The sequence below is a fragment of the Antennarius striatus genome, chromosome 15 (genome assembly GCF_040054535.1).
Source record: "Antennarius striatus isolate MH-2024 chromosome 15, ASM4005453v1, whole genome shotgun sequence".
In the NCBI taxonomy this organism is placed as follows: Eukaryota; Metazoa; Chordata; class Actinopteri; order Lophiiformes; family Antennariidae; genus Antennarius; species Antennarius striatus.
Genome location: NC_090790.1, coordinates 18,872,700 through 18,892,545, shown reverse-complemented (window position 1 = coordinate 18,892,545; position 19,846 = coordinate 18,872,700). Strand labels below are relative to the sequence as shown.

The following is a 19,846-nucleotide window of genomic DNA, read 5'->3' as shown; positions in this document are numbered from 1 at the left end:
CCGTACATTTTTTGTTGTGCATTTGCTGATGTGTCAGATGTGACTCGTGTTGTTGGGATTTCCATCTACAGGACTAGTGAGTCATTAATGTGTAGTTTCAATTGACTTTCTTGAATTTTTGCAAGAGTCACCTTGACTGTACCTCAAAATCTTGAAGACAGAATCCTTATAGACGTGTTGTGAATCATAATCAGCTCATTGGGATGCGAAAAGCTGCTCAGTGACAGTTATGGACGACCAAACACCTTTAAAGATTTAAAAATCATACTGAGGAGCACCAACAGACATCTCTGCATCAAGAGATATTCAAAATAATTTTAACCTTTATTTCTTTCTACACTTAAAATATAACCAAAAGCACAGGTTTTTAGCTACATAAAGGAGGAACAGCCTGGTGAATAGTAACCATGACTCCTCTGAAAGGTTTGCTGGGAATTAACAGCAAGCACCAGCACTTTTTCTATGACTCTTAGTGTATGTTTGTGTGCATATTTTTGTCTACATTTTCCTGTGTGTGCTGTTGGTATGGGGTTGGAGGTTACTTGACAGTGAATAAATTAAACAATTTTTAAAAAGTCCTTGAGAAGTTTAACAACAAGTGCAAATCATCATGTGAGTTTTTTGTGCAGCTTATTCTTTTATTCGTCAGGTGGAATTTCCAGGGAAAGTCCATTATGTCGCTTTAACCCCATTTCACATTTTGATAGTATATTTTGACAGACAAATCCCGATCAAAACCCCACAAGTATGATTAAATACATCTCGGTGGCGACAACTGGTGGTTACTGTAGCCAGCGCAGTGCGTCCTCTGGGGATGTTTGTCAGCTCCTCATCTGAATAATTAGTAATTACATATAATTAAATAATAATTCGTGAATAATAGGCGGAGCAGCTTGCAGGTATGGTTTATGAATGTTAAAGGATCATGTTCAGTAGTCACAGAGTTAAGTTTGCTGTTACTAAAGGAAATATGTTAAAGGTTAAATGGTGTGATTTCAATACCAACGGTGGTAATAAATATATTTACTCACCATTTAAAGCTACGTATAATAAACAAAATAACATTCAACGGTTTAGCAAGCAAGAATCTATTTTAAGGGTAGAACATTACAAATTTTAGTTTGAAAAATAACTTAACTAAAGAGCTATTTATAGCAATTATACATTTTAATAAATAAAATTTATAAATTTAAAATATTTTTGGACATTTTGACTGACTCCCACAACTAATACAAGGAATTACAGAGGAGCGCAACAGGAAAACACAGTATTTCTTAAAAAAAAACACGACAGAAAGTTTTAATACAAGCTTTTTAACTCATTGAGAAAAATTAAACTAAATTAAATAAAAATAAGAGATAAATAATATAGATGATGACATCACTTGAAGCTATGATTTAAAGTAGTGATTTAAAGTGGAGTTTGATATTACAGTATTACGTTCAACGCTTCGCACAACCAATTGCGTCATAACAGCGCCATCCTGAGGCTGTCCCGGCAGCTGCCTGACAGACTTAGAGTTACGTATAACCGTTCTTTACGGACGTTCACGCCCATTTATAGAAAAAAAGGAAGCCAGTCGGAAATGAACTATGTTTATGTTTTAGTTTTGTGAGGCTATTTCCTTTGCGGCTGCTGTGAATCGTTGCACCAGCCTCTTTACGTGATCCTCTGTTAAATCCGCCCGGGGTCCTGATCGGTAGTTCCCGCTACACCTTACCTCAACTCACTGAGCCTGTCGTTGTCTTTATAATCAGGCGAATCTAAAGTCTACCCTAATTTAAACAACAGCGCCGCGTCGTTTAGTTTGACCGATTTTAATTGAACCAAATTCAACTTTACTTTACGGAGCGGCGAGCTGAAGATGAACCCTAGCGGAACCCGAACCGGGAAGACTTTCCTGTTCACGTCCGAGTCTGTTGGAGAAGGACATTCCGGTACCGTATTCATGTTTTTATGAGTGTTTATGAACTACAGAACATGTCTGGACAGAGACAGAATTAGTAGCGGTGACCTTTCACCCCTAGCTGGAGTGCAGATACATGAGCTAAATACTCTATTAGCATTAAATAATGAATGAGTAATCCTACTTTACCAAAATAAAAGTATATAAATATTAGAGTAAAGTGTTCATGAGGCATTAATTCCTACTTTTTCGATGTTACTGTGTTTACTTGTTCATAGCTGTCACTGTGAACTTGTTTTATTGTATACAGTAACAACTAAGAGAAATTTAATTTAACCTTTGTGCTAAACATAATAAAACCCCACCTGTTTAGCAGCAGAAGTTAACCATTAGTCACCAAACATTACATAAAGTCAACACATGGTGCATTTGACAATAAAGTTGACTATGACTATAAATAGTCCTTGTTTATATACTACAGGGATTTATAAAGACTGTTGTAAACCCAACATCAATGTGTAGTTTGTTTGGAATGGACACAACAGCCTTTATTGTGTTCACCTGAGAATCTTGTCAGAAGGGTGGATTTGGGGTCAAGCTCTGGGTTTTGTGAGGAAAACCTCCCAGAGAGGTTAGGTTAGGGTAGCCGAGGTAGTCACCATGGTAACTGACTCAGATTTAAGTTAAGATAACGCATCCATAATTGTTCCAGATGGTTTTGAAGAGATAAGAGTTCCCAGATGGGACAAGAGCCATGGAGCGATGAGAGTTAGAAGGGAAGACAGGAGACAGGGAGGAATATGTCCACCTTTGGTAAAAGCCGGAAGAGAAAAAAAACCCTGATTTCTCTTCTATAATTATAATAACGAAGTTTCCTTCAACTCAGGCTTAAAAAAACTCAGAGATTTCACTAAATCTTTTTTCTGAAATGCCTCCCAGGTGAGTCAAGATTATTTAGTCAGTATTCATTGTGTCTGTCCTCCGTCTTCATCGATCACCACAGTGATCCTCCTCCTCATGAACTGGTGCAGCCACCTGACTAAAGAAACCATGGGGGTAAAGTTGAGGCTCGTCGTAGAGATTAGACCTATATAGAATCCTCTTTCGAGATTAATGATGACACAATCTCAATGTCCTCTTTTTTTGTGACCCTGACAACATGGATCAGACGTTCATTTATATAAATACTGTACCAAAGTTATACTTATAGTGTCTCCTCCTGTTTCTTTTTACATCTGACAGACAAAATGTGTGACCAGATCAGTGATGCTGTACTAGATGCATACCTGAGTCAGGACCCTGACTCTAAAGTGGCCTGTGGTAAGTACTCATTGTACTCTCATTAGTCAGTTGAGTCCTCACAGAGCAGATTTGATCAAGGTCCAGTTTAAACTTGCAGGGCACATGGAGAAAGAAAGGCTTCGAAATCATTTTATATCTCTTCGAGGAACAGAGATATCTTCCTCAGAGATGCCGCTGCCATCTGTCTTGGTCGAGAAAGAAACATGAGTGCGCTCCAAACTAAAGCAGCAGATTGAATCTAGTTTTATTGGTGCGTGATAACTAATGATTAAACAAACAAATCCTTTTAGACTGGAGCTGTTTCTGCCCTTTTAATCAGGGTACATCTCAGTTTTATGTCACTGTTTGTCTCCCTTTGAAACACCTTAACTAACCGTATATCTGTTAAACCCTGACCTCACAGAAGTTCACCTCGTTGTCCTCTCCATATTTTTTCTGTTCTGTGAGGAAGCGTTGTGTCGGAAACAAACTCTTATTGTCAGGAGGATTGTGACCAACTCTTATGGAATGAAAGTAGTTCGTCTCCACATGATTCCGCTCTGCTTCTAGAATGCGTAGCGAAGACAGGAATGATTTTACTGGTTGGAGAGGTGACATCCAAGGCCAAAGTGGACCTCCAGACAGTGGTCCGAAATACCATCAAGGCCATCGGCTACGACGGCTCCTCAAAAGGTGCAGTACGGTGGGATTCTTATCAAACAACAAACTGAAACGAATGCTTGAATAAACGGGTCCCAAATGCGATTTTCAGGTTTTGACTACAAGACCTGCAACGTTCTGTTGGCACTGGAGCCGCAGTGTGAGGAGATCACAGACTGTGTGTTCCAAGGCAGAGACGAGGAAGACATCGGAGCTGGAGATCAGGTTTTTGAACTATAAATGATGCTTATGCAAATGTTTACTGACTAATAACAGCTTCATTTATATACGCCTTTAAAATAAAAAAGACACGGGAAGACAAACAGACGTGGCTGACGGCCGTCAACACCATCGTCATTAAAACCTGAACAAACAGGAAGACTTGAGATAAAACCTTAAAACAAATGTTTATTTGCTCAGGGGCTGATGTTCGGATACGCCACCGATGAAACGGAGGAGTGTATGCCCCTCACCATCCTCCTGGCTCACAAGCTCAACTACAGGATGAAGGAGCTGTCGCGGAATGGGGAGTGTCCCTGGATTCTACCAGACTCCAAATCACAAGTGAGTCGCCTCACAGCAGACGCCGGCGGTCGACGTCAACCTGAACCTTCTGGTTTAGCTTCTCGTGCTCCTCCCTGCAGGTCACCGTGGAGTACAGAGACAACCTGGGCGCCATGGAGCCGCTGCGTGTCCACACCCTGGTCCTGTCGGTCCAGCACGTCCCCAACATCACCCTCGAGGAGATCAGACACCACCTGATGGAGAAGGTGGTGAAGGTCGTCATTCCCGCCAAATACTTGGATGACAAGACCATCTACCATCTGCTGCCGAGTGGGAAGTTCCTTCTAGGTGGCCCAAAGGTGAGTCGGGACCTAACCACATGACGCCCAGTCAGATGCACATTGGAGCAGAGAGCTGACGGGTGCGTCTGTTGTTGTCAGAGCGACGCGGGACTCACGGGGCGTAAAATAATCGTGGACACGTACGGGGGCTGGGGCGGCCACGGAGGAGGGGCGTTCTCCGGAAAAGACTACTCCAAAGTGGATCGGTCCGGAGCGTACGCGGCGCGCTGGGTGGCCAAGTCTATGGTCAAAGCGGGACTCTGCAGGCGAGTCCTGGTTCAGGTGAGGAAGGTTCAGGTTTACATTTCAACCAGAAAGGAAAAGTTTGTGAAATTATCCACAAAACGTTTCTGCAGAAAAACCGTGGAAGAACAACATTCTACTACAGAAGAAGAAAATTGTGTGTTTTCTGTAAAGTATTTTAGCTTATCTTCTGTGATGGGCTGTAGATCTCCTATGCCATCGGCGTGAGCCATCCTCTGTCCATCTCGGTGTTCCACTATGGCACGTCGAACAGGGACGAAGACGAGCTGCTGCAGATCATCCAGAAGAACTTTGACCTGAGGCCGGGGATCATCGTGAGGTAAACGCAGTTTCGTAGCTACAGGTGTATTTATTTTTTGTAGCTGTGACTGTAATCCTGGCTGTGGTTCCTTTACAGAGAGCTCGGTTTGAAGCGACCGATTTACCAAGCCACAGCCTGCTACGGTCACTTCGGCAGAGACGAGTTCCCCTGGGAAAAACCAAAGGCTCTGGTCTTTTAGTTTGAGCCTCCATCACATTCCAGTCCAGCATCCAGGTTGAATTTGGGCCGTAAATACAGAAAACACATCCTCCATCTCTTTCCTCTGTGATTTCTGACCAGAAACTGTAAAGGCAGTGCCTTTTATTGAACAAAAGCATTGATTTAATTTTATACTCAACACATCCTTGAACCATGAGGTACACTCCTGTATGAGAATCGTGTTATTGTTCAAAAATGAATATGCAATAATGTGAGACACTGAAAAACTGATTGAAAATCATGCATTCTGTAGTATGTAATCAGTAATAATTGATGATTTAAAGATGCATACGTCTTCCCCAGACACTTCCACTTTTTTGTTGCTTCACGTCATGCTCTTTTATTTTCCTACTCCACTGCACTTCTGAGGGAAATATTGTACTTAATACTTTAATAAAAACTTGATAACTGTAAAAGTATAATATGTTCTCTTTGTTATAACAGTTTGAAACACCTCAAATGTAATAGTTGAAATGTAAAATACTTAACACATTAATAAAAAAAGTAATATATGTCCGCGGTGGAAGAATCAAATCATGTTAAAGAAAAAATGAGAAAAGTATATATGAACACCTAAAGTATGAAGGTAATTGTGCAGAATGGTACACTTCAGAATGATGTACATTTTTGGAATTTATTGTCAATGCATTAAATTCTTTATAACACGCAGCTGATTTATGCTAACTATTTTAATTATACTGTAATCACCATTTAACTTGATTTTACTTAAGGATTTATCCCCTTAAGTAAAATCATATGTTTTCATGTTAACTATATAATCCGAGACAGAAATATTATCAGATAAATGTATAACAGGAAAAAAGTACATTACCCTCTGAGATTGTATAGAAGTTCCAATAGAAATTGCGGTTTTTGTGCATGAGAATAATTCTTCCCTGCAAGAAATGGGTAATACCTGTCGCTGCCAGTAGGGGTAGCTACAGGCTAAATAACAGTTATCAGGAGTCAGGAAAAACAGCAGAGTAAGACAAGAAAAGAAAACAGCTGGAAGTTGAGCTGCAGCCACTTAATGTCACATTTAAGAGTTAATCAGGAATGAGAAGTCATCTAATTCTCTCAATAGGCTGGAACTAAAGGAGATATAATGAATTTAACATACACTAGACAAGATAAACAAAGGACAATGTTTGCACCAATTAAAATCAGCGAGACGAAACGGGTTCGATGCTACGACGCATCTGATTGGCTGAAGCCGTAGCATAAACACACGTAGGGCTGGTGTAGGTGTAGGCAGCTGGACTTGGAAGTTTTCACTTTATGCTTTTATCGTCAAGATCGCTGCAAAATCCCGCTACATGACATGTAAATGGATTCTTCTTCAACTGGTTCGGACAGAAAGTTCACCCAGAGACCCGAAGTAACGTTCAGGGCGTGTCGGGAAAAACTGGTTGATGTCATTTCGACCGTTTAGAGGATTTCTTTTTGCTTTTTCTTTTCTTTTTTTTTGGAAGTGAAAGCAAAACGAGTTGGCTGAAACCTCAGTGCCATCATGCCGGGTAATAGTGGAGTATACGCAGTGAAAAGGAGGAAGAAGCCCGTTCAGAAAATGTGAGTTTTAATGTTGTTTGTACCCCTTAAAGTATCACCGCAGGGTATGAAACAGTGACTAAACTACAGTGACCCTGGCGTGGATTCAACACGCTGTGGGTGGAGTCCGTCACTCTACCTGTCATCACCACCTAAATAATTGGATGTATAATTAATATGATCGATTATATGAACGTCTACCTGCGTTCGCCTCGACGCAGGTGAGAGAGTTGTGATTTCTGGAGAGCAGGCGGGAGATCACCGCAAATGTGATGACGTCATGAGACACGGTGAACTCTGACAGGTGATGAAGAGCGCAGATATGATAATACTGTTTACTGTAAATAATTTTATTTATTTTTTAAAAAAAAAACAAAGGTGTGATTCCCTACGGGGATCAATAAAAAAAAGGGATTAAAAAATAAATAAAGTTCTTCAAGTAAAAGTAGTTTTAAGATTTCACGTTTAAGTAAGATTGTGTGTTTAGTTCTGCAGAGGTCAAGCTGAGACAAGACACCTGCAAAAAAATATTTTTTTTTAGTTTTTATTTATTAACCTGTTCCATAAAACATTTATTCATTTAATGCCTTTATAAAAAAAAAGTTGTCACCATATAGAGTTCACCAACCCAAGGCTGCTAATCTCTACTAGATCCACATATATGTAGGGATTCTTATTTTGTCCTTCTGGAAAATAGTCAAAAGAAACTTTCACAAATCATTTTTCCTATAATAATGTTTATCCATCAATAGGACAAACATTGGGAACCATAATTAGACTGTTTACACACACAAGTCAATGAACTCATCCCCTCTACATCTATATTTGAAGTCAGGCAACTAATTTGGTGAGTTTACAAGCTAATTTACATCGTTATGCACATTTATAAACTTGAAGTCCCCACAAAGTCATTAAAAATATATAATTTCATATTTATTTGCAATGCAGTCTATTTTACCAAAGAAATAAAGGGTTAAAAACAGAAACCAAATTGCCAAACTGACCCCCAGATTCATATTACTCGCTTACTAATACATTATTAATCACTCACTGCTATTACTAATAACCCACAGAAAATACTCACAAGTAATATCAGTCTGCAAAATAATTTACTGACTAAAAACAGCTTTATTTCTCTTAAAATACAGGAAAAAAATAGAAGTTAAGTCCTTGTGCTCAGAGCTTAATTGTGTGTCCGGTGGATATCCTGTGAGTTGCAGTGTATACACCAGGTTTGTGTATTTACTCCCTCAGGCAATTTGCAGGTATTGTTTCCCAAACATAACCTTCAGATGTTTTTTTGAAACAACCGTAGATGGAGTACATAATCCACCATCTTCTGACTGAAGATAACACATTTAAAAACTGGTCGTTTCATCCCCCGTCTCTCTGGTTTCCATTCTTTCCCCTGGATTGTGACTGTCGTTGTTTGTGTGTTTTGTCCTCTCCTTTCCCTCCATGTTCTCTTAGATTTCTGTGTTTATTCAGCGGCGATGACACACGGGCCGGCTGCGTGTCCTGACACGTTACAGAGGAATAGTGTCATTGTACCAAACAATGGCGCCGGCCACGGGGAAGTTTAGCGGACAGCCGTTGACTTAAATTATCATTTAAACTTTGTTTGTGGCGCAATTAAATTGTTTCCCTCCAAATATTCTTGGTTTTAGCCAAGCTAACAATATGACTGCATACAAACTAGTAGAAGTATCGAAATGAAAATAAAATGCGTCCTGGTTCCTCACGGTTAAATCGTTCCACCACATGCGACTAACGAATTCCGCGATAAAGCACCGATCTATTTATCTTATTATTTACGGTAATTTAATCTTTTCTGAACCCTCCCCATACTGATATTAAACCACCCTCTATCTGTGTTACCTTTCCCCACACTCTGATAGACTGTTTAAAGCACTTTTGTGTCTCACGGAAGTCCGAGACTCACAGAACGGAGCGCACTTCCTGATGCCGTCAGCCAATAGAATGCGAATAACGCAATGTAATGTAAAATAAATGTAACTACTCCTTAATGTTAAATAACTCTGAATTTATTACCTATTCAAGTTACAAAGATTACAGTTTGCTTATTGCTCTATTACAACACAAATCCTTTCATAACTTTTTGTTATTAAGCCCATAACATGTTGATGTCATGGGCTTAATTACTGCATTGTGGGAAATGTAGTTTTTGGTCAAAGCACACTTTTGACCAATTTATTGTGAGACACTCTGACCTTTTATGCTCTCGCGGGCCATATAAAATGATTTGGTGTGCCACATTCGGCCCCCGGAGGCTTGAGTTTGACACATGTGCTGTAGATTAAAAATGAAAATTTAAAAATCTGTATCTACTGTGAAAAATCTTTTCAGAATTAAACAGAAGCCAGCAAGCACACATTTGGAACAAGTAAAAGTTAACTTCTTATATGGATGCAAAAATTAGTTAGCTTTATTTTAGCTTAGCATTTTTAAGTTACTTTTTAAATGGTTTGCTGTTTAATATAACCAACAGGATGTGTCTCGGTGTGTTTTTCAGTCTTGTAATATTAAAAGTATGAACCTCAATGTCTTTTTAACAAGGAAGTTGAGGCTTCGCTTGATGTGGTTCAAAGTTTATTTTGGCAGCAAATCACGTCGTCTCAGAAATTCAAGAGTGGAATTTTTCAACAGATATTGTTTTCATGAACAGGAAGAGTTAGTGTGTCAGTAGGATACGTAAGTCCACGCACACAGACGTACAGATACAGCTTCTTACAGGATATGATAAATCTACCATAACCCCCCCACACCCCCACTATGCTTCTAAAAGGAAATTCCAGTACATGTTGTCGATATCAAAGCAAACATGTTTTAGCAGGCCGCATCACTGAACGCATCCTCTCATCTGGTGTGTTGTTTTAAAGCGCCAAGCCTCCGCCCGTGAAGACCAATCCGTCCAAACGCCACCGCGACCGTCTCAACGTGGAGCTGGACCACCTGACCAGCCTGCTGCCGCTCGCCCAGGAGGTCAGAGGTCGCCTGGACAAACTGTCCGTGCTCCGGCTCAGCGTGGGATACCTGAAGGTTAAGAGCTTCTTCCACGGTCAGTGGCGTCTGCTTCGCGTTTCAGGAAACTTTCGCTCGAGGTTTAGCAGAAACGTCTTTGGGAGGCTAAAAGCGAGCGGTGTAATGCGTGTGACGGTGCGTCAGGTGTATAAATACGCCGCTGCAGACATTTTTGTGGTTGAGGGCTGAGTGTTTGGGGTGTCAGAGAGGGAACTTGACACTATGAATAATGAATAGCAGCTCTGCGGGGAGGGAAACAGGAGAGTGTGTTGCAGCGCAGATGGAGTCTGGGCAGTGGAACACGAGACGGGCGGCCTGGAGACACTGGGTCTTTATTCTGACGCTGATCAAATCCACGCCCCAGTCAAAGGTGGCGGCGGTTCGACCACATCGTCGGGTGGCGACATCAGCGGCGTTTAACACTCCGTTTGGACTGTTCTGCATGTAAGGTGGGGGTAAATCTTTACTTCCAAAGTGGATTTGATTTGAGTCTTTGAAGGATTACAGAAACACGTTAGGACTGGATTTGTTTTATTACATCCTGCGAGTGAGTGATGTATTGTAATAATCATCCGTCCACCAAATATCTCCACAACCACTGATAGAAAGATGAAAGAAAAAGCACATTACTCAGGCAGCAAAGGGGATAAGAACCAGATGATGACCTTGACCTTTAGAAACAGGGTCAAGGTCAGATTTCAACTACTTTTTGTACATTTTTTTACACACAGCTCAAGAACTGGATAAGATAGAAAGACGAATATTTAGGGAGGATCACAGTCTTGACCTTGAAAAACTAGGTCAAGGTCAAATTTTCACTTTTTATACTTTTTTTTAGGGACACATCTCTGAACCCTGATGAGATATAATCACAAAACAAAAAGCAACATTTTCAGGAAGCCAGAGGCACAAAAAATGTGCAAGTCAGGATCAAATTTTGAATTCAGGAGTGTCGCAGGATGTTTGCAGTCTCTGACTTTCTTGTTAAAGATGTAGGGAATGAATGCCGATGGGTTTTATGCACCGTTGGGGTAACGGCAGGAGTTTTCTGAACCCTTTCCCTCGACTTCACCTCTGCGCTATCAGCCGATCGCTGCTGCTGATGGAGCAGGAGGGGGGGGTTGGAGAGCGTTGGCACGACATGAGGGCCCTCCACGGGGCTGTTTGTGAATGGAGGCGCTGCAGTGGCTCCGCCCCACGGCGGGTAGCGATGGGTGAAAGGTGTAGCTGCCGGTCGGATGAAGGCGTTCCCTGTCGTGCAAACCGACATCATCAAGCAGCCCTTTTACCTGATTGAGTCACCGCGGCGACGAAAGTTGCACGGTTTTAGCTTTTCAAACAAACAGCTCATTTTTCTGCCCCCTTAAAACTCTCTCCGTGTCGCTCACGGATGCCACTGCGTGTGTTTAGTCGGACTTTCCCGGGTTGAAAGCGATGCAGTTTTCATTGTTGTTGGAGGAGAGACCTCCTGCTGGCCTCCTGACTTTCTTCTAATTCTCCATCTAATCTTCCACAGCAGCTTCCTCCCATTGTGGAGGATGTTTGTTTAAGGCGAAATGATGCCGTGCACGACGAAGCCCCGGTGAAGTCCTCACGCCATCCTGGTGCTCGTGTTTTGTTTTGTTTTTGAATTGGTAGCCGGAGTGTGTTGGTGTTTTTAATCTGGAGAAGAGGGAACAGAGAAGGATGACGCGACCCGTGGTTAGAGAGCGATCACACAAAATAAAACTGTTGATTTTGTTTGTCCTGAGGACAGCACAAAATGTGTGTGTGTGTGTGTGTGTGTCTAGTATGGAGGATGAGAAGGAAAACTAGGTCAAGGTCAATTGTTCCTGGAACGCATTAACGAGGACGCATTTTATCCCTCTTTAGGTCCACGTCTCTGAAACCTGATGAGATGTAATCACAAAAACAACAAGCAACATTTTCAGGAAGACAGAGGCACAAAAATGTGTAGGTCAGGGTAAAATGTTGCATTCAGGGGTGTCGTGGGACGTTGCGGTCTCTGGGAAGCTCTTTGCATTTCATATTTTTGCATGAAAAGTGTTTTATAAATAAAGTTGATTTGATTTGAAAAGAGTGCAAGATGAGGCTGGGTTAGTTTAAAAAAGTCAGAAGACGAAGAACCCTTTCTGGAGAGAATCAAGTCGTCACACCTGAACAGACTTCAGGGAAGGCGTCCCCTGGGTGGGGGTAGGGGGGGGCAACGCCGCTCCGCCAGCATCACCGGGAGGGCAGGTAATCATGGTGAAACCCTGTCGCCGTGGCAACAGACGCCGGAGTCTGAGCGACTCAGGAAGTCTGACACCGCAGGGACAAGCAGGGCTCGCCTCCATTCGTTCTTCACGTCTGCTTCCTGCGTTTGTGGATAACCAGGCTGGGGGTGGGGAGAGTCGGATGGAGGTCAGGGCCGTCGTTAGCTCCGCTCGTAATTTCCTGAGAAAATAAATCTGTGTCATAAATTCTCCCGACAAATTCTACTTAATGCGGAGGAATAATCGCCGCATGAATCAAAGTTTTAAGAGGTTGAAAGTTAAACAAAAGCTGCTGTGAAGGAGCGGAAATACCATTTAATGCGATTTCCTTCAAGAAAATGTTGTCCGGGGAAAGTTTCGGGTCTTTTAAAGGGGGCTATTTTTGTGTCCCCGGTGTCGGATGAGGACAACGTTATTGTTAGTGGGGTAAATAAGAGGAGGGTCACTGTAACGGCTATTTGACCCCCCCAGGACAATCAGTCCCCATGTTTTATTGGCGAGGTGACCCGACTCTGCGTGTGAACCCTCTTCCTTAACAGGTTTACTCAGTGGAGGAGGAAGATGGAGGTGGAGGGGGGAGGGAAGAGGAAGAGGAAGAGGAGGGGAGTCACACACACACACACATGCACACACACACACACACACACACACACACACATGCACACACACTCGAGCCGTTATCACAACAAAGCGAAGGTTCTTTGGGTTTGCAGAAAGCTGCTCCAGACCGAGATGACGGGGCGAATTCCTGGGTTTGTAGGGGGGCTGGGGGGTGGGGGGAGATGGGAGGCAGATCCAGAGGGTTTGTTTTAGGAAAGGGTTGGGGGGGGTCGAGCTGGAGCGAGAGGGTAGCGTGCCATACAGTCATTACTGTAAGAACGGAAGGGAGGTTTTGCTTAGCTGACAGCGATCACAGATTAGATTACACAAGATTTAGCCAGAATTTGAAGGAGGAAGAGAGAAAAAACAGTCAACACAGACAAAAAATGTGAAAGAAAAATAAATCTGTGCAGTTTTTGCTGCTGGTGGTCGATCGTACGGTTATTTCTGGTCCTTTTTTTAAAAAAAAATTTGGCGCAAATATGAAAAACGCTGCAGCTGTGTACACATGACGGAACGTCCGGGTGTCCCGTCCATGGAGGTAAAAGCTGCCTGTGTTTAGCGTCAGTTCCTCAAATAAACCATTTGGAACATGAGCAGCAGAGACCCGAGTCATGAGGGCTGGAGGAACACAACAGGAAAGACGACACTACATGTTCTAGAGCGGGGGGGGTGTCAAACTCATCTTCACCGAGGGCGTCATCAGCATGAAGGCTGTCCTCAAAGGGCCAGATGTAACTAATAAATGTAACTAAATGTAACTACTACTTAATTTAATTAACGCTAAATTTATTACTTATTCAAGTTACAAACATTAAAGTTACACAGAAAAAATGTTTGTTTGTTTCTGTTATAAAGTAAATAATTTTGATTTGTATCAATCAAAGATCAAACTATCCAAAAGAATAAAGAGAAATAACATCAGACACAAGTTAGGATATTAACTTTCTTCAAAACGTTTTTTATCAAAGTTAAAATGGGCTGAATTACTGCATTGTGGGAAATGTAGTTTTGCTGAATGCACACTTTTTGACCTATTTATTTTTAGACACTGACCTTAATGCTCTCGCGGGCCACTTAAAAGGATGTGGCGGGCCACATTTGGCCCCCGGGCCTTGAGTTTGACATGTGATCTAGAGACCACAAGGACAGACTGGGGTTTATTCATCGGGTGGATTACATCTTGGTTTTGTTCCACTAGACTGACTGAAATGTTAATTATAATCTCAGAGAAGCCTGAAATGTCATTTCAAAGGTTCATTTGACTAAAAACAGGATGGATTTTTAAAATTTTGTCTTTTTAAAAAAAAATTTTTGCTCTATTTTTTCACAGCGGCGCTCCGCAACCGGTCAGCTCCTCCCGTTTCTGCCAACGGACGATCGGTGTCTCTGGACGGCGTCAGCTTCTCGGAGGGAGAACTCCTCCTGCAGGTAGCAGAACACACACACACACACACACACAAAAACACACACACATACCGGTGTGTGTTGTTCAGTGTGTGTTTGCGTCATGTTATTTGTGTTTCTTTAGGCGTTAAATGGATTCGTGTTGGTCGTGACCGCCGACGGGACGGTCTTCTACACGTCACCCACAATCCAGGACTTCCTGGGTTTCCATCAGGTAACGGATCACAGCGATAGACCTTTATGCAGCCTTAAGGTGTACCTCAGGGATGTAGAGTAATCTCTTCGTTCCTCCTCTTCCTCCTCAGTCTGATGTGGTCCACCAGAGCGTTTATGACCTCATCCACATGGACGACAGAGAGATGTTCCGATGTCAGCTCCACTTCTCCTTCAACCCCAACGACCCGCACAGCAAAGCGCCGAGTAGGAATTCAACCGCACAAACATAACTGAGTCATTTCTTTACGACGATGAAGAAAGAGGAAGGAATATAGAATGTTATACGGTCGAACCTCGAGATACGAGATAAATGAGATACGAGATGTCGCTCTGTCCATATTTTTGTTCGACATACGAGCAAAAATCCGAGATACGAGTCAGATTTAGGAACCACCGCTAGTTTGTGGATGGATACGACATCAGTGAGACAGGATCTCGTTCTCGTTGGTGGAGTAAAGACGTAGCTGGTGTGTTCTCGTGACTTTTGCCTTTATTTTCATTCTTTATCATTGTTTACATAACTTATATATAATTAATTATACACAGGTAAAGTCTGCGTGTCTATTGGTTGATATTTTATTTAATTGTTTTTTTTAATTTAGGCGGTTTGGGGCTTTTTTTCAATACTGCAACGGATTAAAATGATTTTACTCATTTTAAATTGTTAAATGAAACGGATTCAACTCGTATCTCGAGGTTCTTCTGCGGATGCATTATGAGACTTGGTGGAGTTGTCAGACAGGTGGGTGTCATGTGGACGGGGTACTTTGTCTCTGCAGACGGGCAGACGGTGAACCTGCTGCCTCAGTACCTCCCCCCAGAGAACTCCTCTTTCCTGGAAAGAAGCTTCTGCTGTCGTCTCCGCTGCCTGCTGGACAACACCTCCGGGTTCCTGGTAAAGAATCCATTTGTTGGATCCGGAACGGGAATGAACGGCCCTTGAATTGAACTCCCTCTCCTCCGCTTCAGGCTCTAAACTTCAGCGGACGTCTGAAGTACCTGCATCTGCAGGGAAGCACCGGGGATGATGGGATTCCCGCCCAGCTGGCTCTGTTCGCCATCGCCACGCCCCTGCAGCCTCCTGCCGTCATGGAGATCCGAACTAAGACCCTCATCTTCCAGACCAAACACAGCATGGACTTCGCTCCGTTGGGCATCGACACCAGGTTGGCTCTTTATTTGGTGATTCTCTCGGCGACTGATCAGCTGCTGGCGAGTTCGCTAACAAAAACGTCGACTCGTTTTCTGGTTCCTGTCAGAGGGAAACTGGCTTTGGGGTATTCGGAGATCGAGTTGGTCACGACGCGCTCTGGGTACCAGTTCCTCCACGCCGCTGACATGATGTACTGTGCCGACAACCACCTCCGGAGTGAGTCGTCGCCGCCGCCGACCACAGCGACGTTCTGCACTTCCTGCTTCCTTACACTGGTTTTTCTTCTCCCTCTTGCCCTCAGTGATAAAGACGGGAGACAGCGGCTTCACCTTCTTCAGGCTGCTGACCAAAACGGGACACTGGTTGTGGGTTCAAGCCAGCGCCAGGGTCGTCTTCAAGGGAGGAAGACCGGACTTCATCATCGCTCGACAGAAAGCCCTGACGTAAGAGCGACGACGCTATTTCAAGATATGTACCGAGGGTCTCAGATGTGGATTCTGTGGAACCGGGATCATTTTTGGGTCTTCTGTTTCTTAGAAACGAGGAAGGAGAGGAACATCTGCACCAGAGGAGGCAGCAGCTTCCCTTCAACCTCGCCACCGGCGAAGGCGTCCTCTACGACTCGTGGATGGACGCCATCTCCTTAACCGAACCTCCCGGCTCCGCTTCCCCGGACATTACCGACCCGTCGACCGAGAAAACTTTGGACCCCGCCTCCGTCTTGGGATGCCTTCGCCGGCAGGACCAGTCCGTTTACGCCCACCCACAGAAACCCATCACCGAGCTTCCGGCGTTCCCCGAAAGTGAGGATCTCGATTTGGAACAACCGCCGTCGTCCGTGGAACAGGCCTTCCTGGACAGCCACGCTCTCCTCAGCGTGCCGGGTCAGACCCAGGCTTCGCTGAAGAGAAGCGTCAACGGCGACCTCACGTCCGATGCCATGATGGACTCGTTGGAGCAGATTTTGGAAGATATCGGGCACGGAAGTATCGAGGGTTTTGAAGTGGAGGAGCTGGAGCTGAGGGGCTGGGAGAACACCCTGGTCAGGATGAGTAAAGAGAAGGAAGAAGCGTCCAGCGAACTCAACCACATCCTGGCCAATGAGATCTTCTCGTACGTGGAGGAAGCTCTGAGGAGAGAGACGGGGGAGCTGGTCCAGGATCAGATCGGGGACGGGTTGTCCGACGCACAGACGGGATTCCGACGGCAGACTCTGATGGGAAACGACGGATTTGAACATCCGCAGTGTCGTAACCCTCCCCAGGAACATTCCTGTCGACTGTGGTCGCCGAGCAGCTGCATGTATCACCACGACAACCAAAACATCTCATCGCCACCCCATCAGGACGCCGCAACGCCGCCGCCTTGGCTCGCTTACGTCCGGAACAACGACGTACGCGACTCTCTGGCTTGGCAACAGCTGCCGCCGAGTTTCCACCAACACACACCGACGCATTCCTCACACACACCCGGCAGCTCGGACTTCACGGCTCCACCCCTCCGCCCGCAAACGCAGCGATTATCCGGCAGCTGCATGTATGAAAAAACAGACGGTCACAGACAGAACGGGCCCCTTTCGAACTCCACAGGGGCCACACACGTCGCCGGGACAAACCCGTTCCTTCTGTCCCGTCCAGACGCGACGCAGTCGTCCGGCCCCCACGGGGCCACCTGTCCAGATGTGGCCAACATGGGTTTGGTTCATCTGAGAGGAGATGACGCCGGTCTGGGATCGACTTATCCTCCGGGACACGGGTCGTGTCAGACGTCCTTCTTCTGCTGGAACGGTGACGCTCAGGTAAAATAAGAATCACAAAACTAAATGTCAATGTTCGAGGTCGCTTTTGGGAAGGAAAACGATTGAAATTGTGTTCATTAACTGGGGCTCGGCTCAGGTTTCAGGACTGCTGCTACGAATACTCCCCAAGTCTTTGTCCAGATGGTTTTAATCTGTCTTGGGAAAACACATTATAACGGCCTCAGGCGGTTCTTGCCCTGTTTCTGCTGCGGAACAGAGTTGTGAAATGAGGATTATTTTAGAGAGGCGCTGCTCCGTCTCTTCGGTGTGAGGGAAAGTTTAAATGAAGCTCGTGACATTTTCTACTCCGATTGCTTTTCCGGAGCGTTGGATGGGAAGATCTCTTGTTAGATTCATTTAGGAGAAAAACTGGAAAGAAAAATGTTTGGGGGAAAAAACTGCCCTTTAACAGGCAGAACTCTTGAATGGACCCGGGTCTGTCGTCGGTCTTCTGTATAAGTTAGCGTACTGCAAGTTTTGGCAACTTAGGCATTGCCTTCTGTAACTAAATGTAATGTAGAATAAATATAAAATAAATGTAAAATAAATGCAACTGCTCCTTAATGTTAAATAACTCTGAATTTATTGCTTATTCAAGTTACAAACATTACAGTTGCACAGAAAAAAACACGTTTGTTTGTTTCTCTGTTCTAACATAAATCCTTTCAATTTGTCAGGTTATTAAACCCACAGAACTCCATCAATCAAGGATCAAACTATCAATCAATAAAGAAAAATAACATCAAACAAAGTTAACTTTGTTCAAAACGTTTTTGTCAAAGTTAAAATGGGTTTAATTACTGCATTGTGGGAAATGTAGTTTTGGTCAAAGCACACTTTTGACCTATTTAATTTTAGACACTGACCTTTTATGTTCTCGTGGGCCACATTAAATGATGTGTCGGGGCCACATTTGGCCCCCGGGCCTTGAGTTTGACACGTGTTTTAGAACGTTTAACCAGGGACGGCTGTATTCCAAATCCTTCAACTACATTTGATAAAAATTAAAATAGTAACATGAATTTGTGGTACGTGAAATTGTGTAGAGTCTATGACTTGGCTCCGGTATCTTCTTCCTGCACACTGGGGGGGTTGTTGGGGGGGTAAACTGGACCTGATCTCCGGTGGTCTGACCCAGATGGAGGTTTTCATTTCCTCACTTTTCTTTCCACAGATCCCCAGAGTCCCCCTGAACGGCATCGTCGACCCGTTCGCCTTCCCTGCCCTCCCCGCCGGGAGCGTCAACCTGTCTCAGAACACCGGCTCGTAGCCGCCGTCAGACCCTCCCATCGGACTGACGGACGTGAGCGGGTGTGACGACTGTTCCCACAATGCCACGACCAGGAGCTGCCTTTTCTTTTTTGACTGTTTTAATATTTACCACGCCTTGATCCACTTATCTCATCTTTACACGTGCAGTAATCCCTCGCTTATTCACGCTTCAAGATGCCCGGCTTCACCACATTGCCGATTTTTAGTAGGTAGTCACATGATAGAGTACATGCATGCTACTGACTGACAGCATCCGGAAGTGTGCTGTGTTCCGAGACTCACGGAACGCAGCAAGAAGGTCTTGGAACGCATGAACCGCGAGTAACGAGGGATTACTGTATTCATGCTGCACGTACACGCCACCGCCGCTGCAGCTTCCTGTCCTGTCGAGGGACAGGAAGCTGACATCAACGGGACACCGGAGACGTCGCCACGTTGGATTATTGTATCGCAGTTATTGTTATGCTTCACAGTTTGCACGATTATCTATGGAAGGAATCACTGCACGCATTTTATATTCAACATTTTTTTCACACTACTGTCCCCTTCGGACACTTTTGGTCTCGCAAATAAAATAATTAAAACCTGAAATAAAGTTCGATGAAAGATCAAGTTTAGTTTTGGCTTCCACTTGTCTGTAGATGAATTTTCCGATAGGAAGTTCTGTATTTCCTGAATTGGCACTATCGCCACAAGGTGGCGGTAAATCACCTGCAAGGCTGGTCGCAACAAAACAAACTCTTCGTCGCAAAGCAGCAAGCGACTAACAATATTTTTGTAATGCTAATATTCAGCTTAGGCTTCTTTTTAAATCTTAAATTTTCCTTTTTAAAAACACATAATTGTTTTTATCAAGACTTTCTGCTCAGTTTCTGCCTCGAAGACTTCAGTTTGTTCTTGAAAGTGTAGAAATTCTGTCGTCTGACTTTCAACAAATATTAAAGGGACATTTTATTCGCCGTCAAACAGCTTCCTGATTTATGGCACACATGGATGTGTTTCCATGAAGTAGCCAGACCCCCAAAACTGGAAACAGGGTCCCTCCTCCAGTCTTTATCAACATACAAACTGGATGTAAT

At 43.8% G+C, this 19,846-nt stretch overlaps 2 protein-coding genes across 3 annotated transcripts; both read left to right on the top strand.

Moving 5' to 3' along the window:
• Positions 1 to 1,569: 1,569 nt before the first annotated feature.
• On the top strand, positions 1,570 to 6,131 carry mat2al (methionine adenosyltransferase II, alpha-like). Its single transcript, XM_068334391.1, has 9 exons — positions 1,570 to 1,937; positions 3,149 to 3,226; positions 3,758 to 3,880; positions 3,960 to 4,072; positions 4,268 to 4,411; positions 4,492 to 4,710; positions 4,792 to 4,974; positions 5,142 to 5,275; positions 5,354 to 6,131. Exons 1-9 carry the CDS (start codon positions 1,865 to 1,867, stop codon positions 5,454 to 5,456), a joined length of 1,170 nt encoding a protein of 389 aa, XP_068190492.1. The 5' UTR covers positions 1,570 to 1,864; the 3' UTR covers positions 5,457 to 6,131.
• Positions 6,132 to 6,729: 598 nt separating this feature from the next.
• On the top strand, positions 6,730 to 19,379 carry LOC137608079 (aryl hydrocarbon receptor-like). 2 transcript variants are annotated; one of them, XM_068334109.1, is made up of 11 exons: positions 6,730 to 7,045; positions 9,925 to 10,103; positions 14,255 to 14,352; positions 14,453 to 14,542; positions 14,634 to 14,748; positions 15,324 to 15,439; positions 15,514 to 15,710; positions 15,804 to 15,913; positions 15,999 to 16,140; positions 16,235 to 17,495; positions 18,670 to 19,379. In XM_068334109.1, exons 1-11 carry the CDS (start codon positions 6,987 to 6,989, stop codon positions 18,763 to 18,765), a joined length of 2,463 nt encoding a protein of 820 aa, XP_068190210.1. In that variant the 5' UTR covers positions 6,730 to 6,986; the 3' UTR covers positions 18,766 to 19,379. The 2 variants fall into 2 exon arrangements, with proteins under 2 accessions (XP_068190210.1, XP_068190211.1); XM_068334110.1 differs by lacking the exons at positions 6,730 to 7,045; positions 9,925 to 10,103 and adding an exon at positions 11,994 to 12,019.
• Positions 19,380 to 19,846: the final 467 nt, after the last annotated feature.